At 36.3% G+C, this 11,120-nt stretch overlaps 1 protein-coding gene across 5 annotated transcripts in view; it reads left to right on the forward strand.

The window, feature by feature from the left end:
- The window catches only part of LOC107752056 (arf-GAP domain and FG repeat-containing protein 1-like), a 27,606-nt gene that overhangs the window by 11,213 nt on the left and 5,273 nt on the right, over nt 1-11,120 (forward strand). Inside the window, exons 2-7 of one of the 5 annotated variants that reach the window (XM_016567918.1) lie at nt 4,947-5,040; nt 7,666-7,781; nt 8,190-8,352; nt 8,853-9,024; nt 9,708-9,830; nt 10,650-10,721. In XM_016567918.1, the coding sequence (XP_016423404.1) occupies nt 4,947-5,040; nt 7,666-7,781; nt 8,190-8,352; nt 8,853-9,024; nt 9,708-9,830; nt 10,650-10,721 (740 nt within the window). Of the gene's footprint in view, nt 1-4,946; nt 5,041-7,665; nt 7,782-8,189; nt 8,353-8,852; nt 9,025-9,704; nt 9,831-10,649; nt 10,722-11,120 lie in introns of all 5 variants that reach the window. The other 4 variants (XM_016567910.1, XM_016567933.1, XM_016567926.1 and 1 more) reach the window with 4 other exon arrangements.

Genomic DNA, 11,120 nt, shown 5'->3' on the forward strand with positions numbered 1-11,120 from the left:
ACACACACACACACACACACACACACACAATCTGCTTTCTATTTGAATATATTTTGGCAAAGCTGAATTTTCAGTAGTTTTTACTCCAGTCTTTAATGTCACATGATGCTTTAAAAATATATTTGTGGAAATAGTGATACATCTTTTTCAGGATTGATTAATATTATTATTTTTTTTTTTTTAAATGGTATTATTATTTTTTTAAATAATAGTATTAGTATTTTAAAATATATATACATCCTTTACTCACACCAAACTTTTGAACAGTAGTCTGTCCTAATACTTTCCTCCAGACATGCATTGTCAGATGCTTTTTTGATGTGTGTGTGTTTTGTGGGTTTGTTGATGACTTGCATTGATGTGTTCAGAGGAAGTTTGAGCATTTTTTGCTTGCAGTGATTTCTTAAGAGGAACTAGAGTATTGCGTAAACTCTGACACACCCACACTCTTACAGACCTCACAAAACTGTGTATTTCTCTCTCTGTTTGCCATACATTATTACTATGTGGAGACTGGCCACTCGCCCAGTTTCTGACCCATTTTCCCCTAGCCCATTATCCACCTGCTCAGAGCATCATCATCTCACACACACACACACAACCTTGATACAACCACCAATCGCACAAACACACCTCACACTCGTGGCTTTTCTCATTAATGAAACCAGATGCGGCATTTGCAGGCTCACCCAGTGTGTGAAGTCGATGCCAGAGCTTCTCACCACCAGCTAAAATGGCTTTCTCACACGCTACTCTTAAAGGTTAAGCGTTGGCCTTAGGCACTGTTAGCTAACTTTCCATCTCAAATATTAAAACAAAACATTGGCGCTCTTTTGAAAGCTGCTCTGAGCGGCAACACTTTAGTCAAATAAAAACCCTCTGAACAAATGCAAGTAACCCAGTAAACGTGGGATCAGGCCTGGGTTACTCTTCATGTTTGTGTAGTATGTGTGTCAGGGTCATTCATTTGGCAATGCCGCCCGAGATAGGTGTAAATCCATCTAGCTGTGTCCTGAATCCTGATCTAAATAATGTTCAGTTGTCCTGGTGACTCGGATTAAAAGGATAGTTCACCCAAAAATGAAAATTAGCCCATTATTTACTCACCCTCAAGCCATCCTAGGCGTATATGACTTCCTTCTTTCAGATGAATCCAATCGGAGTTATATTAAAAATTGACTTTGATCTTCCAAGCTGTTTAATGGCAGTCAGCGGGTCTTGCAGTTCATCAGTCCAAAAGAAGTTAAATAAAGCACATCCATCCATAATAAAAAGTGCCTCACACGGCTCTGGGGGGTGAACAAAGGCCTCCTGTAGCGAATCGATGCGTTTTTGTAAGAAAAATATCCATATTCAAAATGTAATAATCACCTGGGACTTTCTGGTATCCTCTTGTGTTCCACAGATGAAAGTCATACAGGTTTGACACAACATGAGGCTGACCATTTTTAGTTTTAGATGAACTACTTGCGTACATATGCACAATTTTACCATTGTGTTTTTGAGCAAGGATCCACTTCAGGTTACTTCAAGGGACTTCCTCTGCAGTAAGATGCACTGTAAGTCACCTTGAATTTAAGCAGCTGCCAAATGAATTAATGTAAATACATATGCATAGCACATTTGCATAATTATCAAGCATTATACTATGAGACTGCTGAAGAATTATTCCTGGTTCTATTGGTTTCAGGCAGGTTTTGGGACTTGTTGAGTTAGTTAGACGTTCGGCTTGAGGAAGTTTAGCCCGAATGGTTCTTGGGGCCAACGGTTATAGAATCCCAACCCTGTGCCAATGGCCCGCAGTAGTTCGTGTAAATAATTTAGCACCTGGTCTAATCTTACCAAGACCTTGGTGTTCATGCCCTTTAGAATTTATCAATGAATGCCTCATGTCTCCATAGACACACACACACACTCATAATATAATGTAGAGGAAGTAACAGGTGACATCTGTAGAGGTGGAAAATTGTTTTGGGGGAATTTACCAGCGCACTTGCATTCCCACATGCAAACAGGCAGCGAATGTTAGTGCAGAAGTGGCATGTTGATGTGTGTGTGTGTATGCGTCTTTTGGGGGTTTCGAGGGGGTGTGTTTGTGTGAATGGTGTTTTGAACATCTGTTGCGGCTCAGGTGTCAGATAAACTGTCACCCGTTTCAGCACAGAGGGACAGCGGAGTAGCTTTAAATGTCTTTTCCATACTTACACATGTGCTAAATGCACCCTCCCATCACACTGGCATAGAAACAGGTGCATGGGAGTGTTTCTTAAAGGAATAGTTCAGCCAAAAATGAATTTTGTGTTCCACAAAAGACAGGAAGAGATTAATTTTTATTATTGGGTAAATTGTTCCTTTAACTACCTAAATGAACTTCCTGTTAGTTATTAGCTGCATCATTAGATGAAAGAAAAAGGAAGAGATCAGGGGATGGAAATAACAAAACGGATGTGTAAGAGAAGCAGAGGCGGCGTGTCCTGAAGTACACAGACTCTGATCCCTAGAGAGCAAATCTGAGCACGCTAACAGGGTAAATACAGGAAGGAAACAGGCTTTCTAATGGGCAGCCCTTACACATGTTTACGTTGCTCTTAGGCATTCAGAGATCAAGTGTTCAAAGATCATGAGTCTGTGGAATAAACACACATGCAAATTCAAAGACACATTGAATCCTCAGATGCTCCTCCAGTTGTCTTCAGTTTCTCATCTAGTTCTTCCTGGGAGGTTCTTATGTTTTGTAATTCAATTTTAGTGAAGTTACTGGACAATTATAGTACTATTCAGAAAGATATTTTTTGAGAAGAAATTAATACTTTTTAAAGGGTTAGTTCACCCAAAAATGAAAATTAGCCCATAAATTACTCACCCTCAAGTCATCCTAGGTGTATATGTCTTTCTTCTTTCAGACGAATCCAGTCGGAGTTACTGTATATTAAAAATTGTCTTTGATCTTTCAAGCTGTTTCATGGCACTCAGCGGGTGTTGCATGCATCAGTCCAAAAGAAGTTAAATAAAAAGTGCCCATCCATTAAAAAAAAGTGTCTCACACGGCTCCGGGGTGTGAACAAAGGCCTTCTGTAGCGAATCGATGCATTTTTGTAAGAAAAATATCCATATTCAAAACGTAATAATCACTTTAATGTAGCTTGCGCTCACTGTTGTACACTGGAAGCAGTTCCGGGCGAATGACCTATGGAAGTCGGCTTTGTGCATACGCCGCTCAGAAGTGACGCAAGCGGAAACGCAGGGGAGAGATCAAAACAAAACAACGATCACTAATTAGAAGTACAAAACGAGGATTTGTAAAGAAGAATGTCGGAGGATTTCGATATAAGCCAAGAAGAGACTGGTTTTCCTTTGCTAAAGTAAGGAAACTTTGCTTCCTTTGCTCCTGTTAACAAACGTTGGTTTTCACGAGACTCACCGGCGCATGCGCAACGCTGACCTCATACGTCATCCGCCCGGAACAGCTTCCAGTGTATAACAGTGAGCGCAAGCTAGATTAAAGTGATTATTACGTTTTGAATATGGATATTTTTCTTACAAAAACACATCGATTCGCTACAGAAGGCCTTTGTTCACCCCCCGGAGCCGTGTGAGACACTTTTTTTTTATGGATGGGCGCATTTTATTTAACTGCTTTTGGACTGATGCATGCAACATCCGCTGAGTGCCATGAAACAGCTTGAAAGATCAAAGACAATTTTTTATATAACTCCGACTGGATTCGTCTGAAAGAAGAAAGTCATATACACCTAGGATGACTTGAGGGTGAGTAATTTATGGGCTAATTTTCATTTTTGGGTGAACTAACCCTTTAATAAAGGCATTTATAAAGTGACTAAATATTTCTATTTTAAATAAATTGTTCTTTTGAACTTCATATACATCATAGAATCTCAAAAAAAGTCATGATTTCCACAAACAATTGTCACAGTTTCCACAAAAATATTAAGCAACAACAACATTAATTAATAAGAAGAAATGTTTATTGAACACCAAATCAACATATTAGAATGATTTCTGAAAAATCAGCTTTGACATCATAGGGAAAATACTATATTTTAAAATGTATTGAAATAGAAAATACTTTTTAAGATGTAATATTTCATAATATTACTTTTTACTGTATGTTCATCAAATAAATGCAGCCTTTGGGAGTAAAAGAGACTTCTTTAAAAAAAAAAAAAAAGTCTCACTGACCTCAAACGTAGAACGGATGTGTGCCTATTGTTTTCTCTCTTTTATACTTTTTTTCTTTCACATTTTCTTTTTTAACAGTATTATCGAAATAAGAGGTAAAGATGAAATTAGGGATGTGATTCAGCAAAAAATAAGCAGAAAGAAATGTATTATTCATTTATAAACCATCCTTCTAAATTGTTGCATTCCTTTCAGTGAGGCAATTTATGTAAGAACAGTTTTATGATGTTTACAAAGATTCATGATTAAGTCCTTGTGTGTGTAATTGAAGCTTTAAATATTTTATCATTCTTGTTCTGGTAAAGAATGATAGGAAAGCCATTTGTCTTATAAAATGGCTTAATTATGACCCATATTCCACCATGATTCTTTAATTGACATGACATACTTTTAACTCAGAAAATCCAGTTTCCTACAGTTAATTACGACTTCCTAGTACTGTTTATGTGTTCTCATCTCTTAAATGCGGTCGTTCCATCATTAGCTCACCTCTCTCTTTACACTATCACTTTCTTCCGCCCCCTCATACACACATACGCTCCCGTTCTCTCCACACACAGACTTGGTGAGGTGCCGAGCAGTCTGACTTTGTCCTTGTCCTAGATCTGTGTGTAATATGCAGGTTTGTAATGAAGAGTTACAGCGACAGCGAGCAGAAAATCTAATTCACACTGCAAGCGATTTACAGCACTTTATTTAATTAACATGTTATAATTTTATCTCCCATCTCTTTCTCTTCCCTTTAGACGAGGCCTGAATCCCCCCCACAGAGTGAAGTCCATCTCCATGACGACCTTCACGCAACAGGAAATAGAATTTCTACAGAAGCATGGAAATGAGGTAATTGATGATGGCATAGTCGAAAGTGCAGTGGTGTTTTTATTGACATGGCAAATGTGTCGTCATCTGTGTGGGCTGTCTGTGCTGATATCTGGATACCAATGAGTTGATGATTTATGAGGTAACAGATGCCTATGATAAGATAACAGGAATTTCTGGGATTTTTATTTTTTTTTCAATTTGAACACATGCATAGCTTGAACAGTGAATAACAGCTATAAAATTGTTATTTGTGTTAAAAAAGGTAGTTCTAGTATTTTTTTTAATTTTTTTTTTATATTATTATTTTTATTATTATATTATTTCTTTATTTAAATTTTTTATATATTTTTTTTTTTGAAGGCAGGTGTGATCTCTTCTAAAGTCTAGGTTTCTCTAAGAGCTTCTTCTAGGCGACCACTGATGAGACCACTTTTCTTCTCCCCCTTCCCTTTCTCTGTCTCTGCTTAACTCAACATTCCTGGGATTTTTCCCAGGTCTCGTGAGGCCTGATTTACGAGGATGAGCTGGAAATGATGTTGCGTGCCGAGAAGACTCTTTATTTGAGCGCTCTGTGTCTCATTACACACGTTATAATCTCCTGTTTAAACCATGATGAACTTCAGAATTGTGTGTGTGTGTGTGTGTGTGTGTGTTTTGTTTTAGGACGTTGTTTTATGTGGGTCCCAATTCAAACCGGCTTGAACACACAGCAGGTTTGGTGTATTAAAATCTCACAGCATCTGTCAGTCTGAACTTCTGATTTGGTGTTCGATGATGAGGGCATGTCACGCAAACTGTTGATGTTGGCAGAACTTCAGTAATTTGTCTAGCTTACTAAGTAACAGATGAATTTGTGGCAAAATATTGCAGAGTTTGGTTGCACGAATGATCTTTATGAACAACGCAAGATTCACTACTATTAAAAGTCTGAGGTTGGTAAGATTTTTTAAAATGTTTTTTGCAAGTCTCTTATGCTCACAAAGGCTAAATTTTTTGATAAACAATACAGTAAAACACAAATATTGTGAAATATTGTTAGAATTTAAAATAATACTTTTCTATTTGAATAAAATTAAATTTATTCCTGTGATGGTAAAGCTGAATTTTTATCAGTTATTACTCCAGTCTTCAGTGTTACATGATCATTCAGAAATCATTGTAATATGCTGATTTGCTGCTCAAGAAACTTTCCTTTAATATTATCAATGTTGAAAACAGTCAGGATTTTTTGGTATATAAAACATTTAAAAGAACAACATTTATTTGAAATATAATTTTGATCAATTTACTGTTGAACAATTAAATTTGATTCCATCCTTGATGAATAAAAATAGTTTTCTTAAAAAAAAAAATTTAGTGACCCCAAACATTTTAATAGTAGTGTGTATAAAGTGCATTTACCATCCTTTTAAAAGTTGATAAGCCTTTGTGTTTGGCTATTTTAAATATGCACAGTTCTTTTTTTTTTCGTGCTATTAACTCAAAGGTTTTTGAAACCAATAAGACACAGTTGTACAGAATATTAATCCTGTCAATTTATTGCTTGTCGGACAAAGAAAAAATTAACGTAATTAAGAGTTTATCTGTATTTAGTTCAGTAATTTGATGGTTGTTAAACGTCATGTGACAAAATTTATTGTTTCAATATGTCTTGCTATTTTTGATAATATTCAGTGGTCCTATATTTAGTATGCCATTCTGAACTGTTGAAGGCAGATGCACTGATTTCTGGGTCATTTTTGCGCTTTTATTTCATGAATGAGCTCAACCTGGTGTGTGTACAGCTCCTCATCAGAGTCAAGTGATTGTGTCTTCACTCTGCTGTTGCTATTCATAATTAATAAGCTGCTACCACTGTTTCCTAAGGGTGTATGGGTGTGTGTATGTGTGTGTGTTTACACACACAAATGTGTATCTGCATTGATTATATCTAAATGGAGGCAGTGTCTTTACTGCTGTGAGAGGTTTCACACATAACACTTGGTATGTAGTGGTTGCAAAGCCTTACGGTTTAATTTTTTATTTATCAGTTGTGTTATCAGAGTGCATGCGTGTTTGACTCAACAAGAAGAGTTTGTCAAATGTCATCTTGAGATGATGGTTTCCTTTTTAAGAGTGTGTGTGTGTGTGTGTGTGTGTGAGTGCGAGTGCATGTGTGTATTCAAAGTGAGACTTTCCTTAGTATGAATGCCTGCATTGTTTTTTCACACACATGAGGCAGTGAGAAAGAGATACTGTCTGTCTGAAGGATCTTTCTGTTTTTCTGTCTTCTCTAATAAACTGAGGATTAAAGTGACTTGAGTTGCTGTTAAAAAATGTCTTGTTTTCTGACATATGAAGTGTGTGTGTGTGTGTGTGTGTGTGAGTGCATGTGTGTATTCAAAGTGAGACTTTCCTTAGTATGAATGCCTGCATTGTTTTTTTCACACACATGAGGCAGTGAGAAAGAGATACTGTCTGTCTGAAGGATCTTTCTGTTTTTCTGTCTTCTCTAATAAACTGAGGATTAAAGTGACTGAGTTGCTGTTAAAAAATGTCTTGTTTTCTGACATATGAATCTCTGTTTCACATGTTTATGGTATATTTGAATGTCTGACCTCTCTCCTTCTCTCTCTTCGTGTGTGTGCTTTCATGTATATGCAGGTATGTAAACGGATATGGCTCAGCCTTTATGATGACAGAAACTTGGCCATCCCAGACTTCAGAGAACCTCAGAAAGTCAAAGAGTTTCTTCAGGACAAATACGAAAAGAAGCGATGGTGAGAGACAACATGGGCTGAAATGTTCTTTATTATATTTGATATTTAACAGGAATCATGTACATTCAGTCATCATTATCACACAATAAACCACTATGCAAAGTGAGCTGTACATTATCCCACTTATTACAAAACAAATAAATGGGCATGAGTTGTGAAAATAAAATATTAATATAAACTGAAATGCACATGTAAGTGGTTCTCATAGTCTTGATTTGCACTTTATTTTGCATTTGTGGTGTCAAATTGATTAATTTTATCCTGGTATTTCCTGAAACCTTCCCAGTGTTCACTATGCACCTCTAAGATTATATTTGTATAGGCAAATATTTTTCTCAGTATGGTAAGGATAAAATGAACACATTGTTGTGTATGTGTTCTCTTTTCATTTAAATGTCTTTCTCTCAGGTATGTTCCTCCAGAGCAGGCTAAGACGGTGGCGTCGGTTCACGCGTCAATCTCTGGTTCATCTGCTAGCAGCACCAGCAGCACTCCAGAGGTCCGACCTCTCAAAACATTACTGGGGGAATCAGTACCCACTTTACACCTCAACAAAAGCACACCCAGCCAGGTAACAAAACTAATATATACAATGCTATGAATAAAAGGATGCATTACATTGATCAGTGTCAGTAAAAACACTTATTTCAATTTCAAATAAATGTTTTTTTTAAGCTTTGTATTCACAAAGAATCCTGTAAAAAAAAAAATGTATCATGGTTTCCATACAAATATTAAACAGCACAAGCATTTTCAACATTGATAATGGTAAGAAATTTTGCTTGAGCAGCAAATCGGCATATTTGAATGATTTCTGAAGGATCATGTAACACTGAAGGCTGTACTAATGATGCTGAAAATTCGGTTTTGTATCACAGGAATAAATTACATTTTGAAATGTATTACAGTAGAAACTAGTTATTTTAAATTGTAATAATATTAGATCAAATATTTTAGATGAAATAAATGCAGCCTTGGTGAGCATAAGAGACTTACGCCAGACTATCCTAACTATATACAAACTACTTTCTTCATACATATTTCCGGTGTTTTTTTGGCTTGCTCTCTCAGTCTCCGGTTGTGTCACGCACTCAGCTGACCCAGCAGCAGCAGCAGCAGCAGCATCACGACAGGAAGTTCAATCTGCTTAGCGATCTAGGTGGCGACATTTTTGCAGCTCCGCACTCGCAGTCCACAGGCAACGCAAACTTTGCCAACTTTGCACATTTCAACAGTCATTTGGGTAAGAACACACTCGCGCTACACTAACAAACTAAACCATCCATTAAAAAAGGTTCAGGACAACTCCTAGTGTGATGTGGTCGCTTTCCCATCATGCTGCACTAGACTTATTGACAGCCACTGCCACAAAACTCTAATGAAATATAAACCACTAATGCTTACTGGCATCTCTAGAGGATAATGGTTGTGCGTTTGAATCGGTTAATGCCAGTAAACAGGTTCAGAGGTAAACACACACACCATTTGGGAGCCATTATGGCCAAACCTGCCTTGTCTGTTAAAATGTGCACGGCTGGAGCTAGTGCATTCTAGGTAGAGGTTTCTGTTCATGTCATCTGTATTTGTCTGTGAGTTTTATTTGTGGGTTTTTAGTGGGTTTGTGTTATTAAGCATTATATCATTCACTTTATATCAGTGTATGTTATATCTTCTTAAGCAACCAGCGTTTATAAGTCAGAACCATTACTGTTTAGATTTGCTAAATGTACAAGTTAGAATTTTAAATGAAATGTGAGAATTAATTGAATTTTTAAAAGGAATTTTCCTAATCTCCTGACTGGAAAGAAATCAAATTGACCTAAATGCTTGACATGTTTATCCCATAGTTTCATCCTTTTTTCACTGTCATTCCTCATTCCATTTTCTATTTGTGTTTGTTTGTTTGTTTGTGGTGGACCCCAGCAGCGCAGAATGCAAATTCTAATGCAGACTTTGCGAATTTTGATGCGTTTAATAATAGTTCTGCTGCTCAAACCACAGCGACATTTCCATCAGCTCCACAAGCCCTATTTCAACACGCACAACCAGGTACAAAACACATATGAACATCCATTTACCTCAGACCTCCTGTTAGAAATGGCTCATTGTCCAAGTTGTGTTGTTAGAAATGTCACATAATAGTTATTCTGTTTGTGTGTCTTTTTTCATTGCTGTTTATGTACATTATCACTTCTTAAACATTCTTCTTTTTTCAGTGGTGCTCTGGTTAAACTTTAAATTCTCTCTAATAAAAAAAGTCACTTGATGTTTCCAGTGGTGGGTGCAGAAACATCTGGTTGATTTTATTCTGTCATTTCAGTTCCTCACTATATCAGCTTGACTTATTTTTCTTCTGTTTTTGCTTAATTTTCTAAATGTGCAACTCTGAGCCAATTTGATCAAAAGTGACAGTTAAAGCATTTATAATGTTACAAAAGATTTCTATTTCAAATAAATGCTGTTCTTTTAAACTTTCCATTAATCAAAGAATCCTTAAAGAAAATGTATCAGTTTTCACAAAAACATTAAGCAACTGTTTTTGCATATTAGAACCTTTTCTGAAGGATCATGTGATACTGAAGACTGGAGTAATGATGCTGAAAATTCCACTTTTTATCACAGGAATAAATTATATATTGTAATATATATCACAATATTGCTGTTTTTACTGTATTTTTGATCAAATATATGCAGCGTTGGCAAGCACAAGAGACTTCTTTCAAAAACAAAAAAAATCTTACTGACGACAAACGTATTTTTTCTTCTTTCTTTATAGTTGTCTAATTTCTATTACTTTGACGTTTTTTCTTTTCTGCTTTTCTTAACATTCCTACGCTGTCATTCACTCATTTCCTGTGCGTTCGTCAGTATACAACAGTCTCCCATTTAGTCGCAGTGTGGGCGAGTTTACCTCATCGCTGCCTCCACTGGCCATGCACAGTAAGTCGCAGCTTGTGTGCCTGTCTGTGTCTTTCGTACACACGCTAACCCCCCAGTTAATTTGATACTGTTTTCCTACTTGTGACACTTCATTGCAGTGGAGTAAAATCTGATTTTCCTTATATATAAGCTATGCGCTCCTGATGTTGTTCCTGCGCAGAGGGAAAAAGCGTTTTGGGTCACATTGAGCTGTACTGTGAATATAACACACCATTCTTGAGATTAAGGGAAAAGCTATCTTGACACAAAGTTTTTAAATTGTGTTACATTTGTAATAATATAATAAATGCATTATTTTATAATAGTATGTATAATTCTATAATATATTTTTATTTGGACATAATATGCATTTTATGTATTTGTTATAGATTTATATATTTAAAAATAGTAAAAAAAAAT

Source organism: Sinocyclocheilus rhinocerous, unplaced genomic scaffold, assembly GCF_001515625.1.
Source record: "Sinocyclocheilus rhinocerous isolate Xijiao unplaced genomic scaffold, SAMN03320098_v1.1 scaffold1965, whole genome shotgun sequence".
NCBI classification, from domain to species: domain Eukaryota; kingdom Metazoa; phylum Chordata; class Actinopteri; order Cypriniformes; family Cyprinidae; genus Sinocyclocheilus; species Sinocyclocheilus rhinocerous.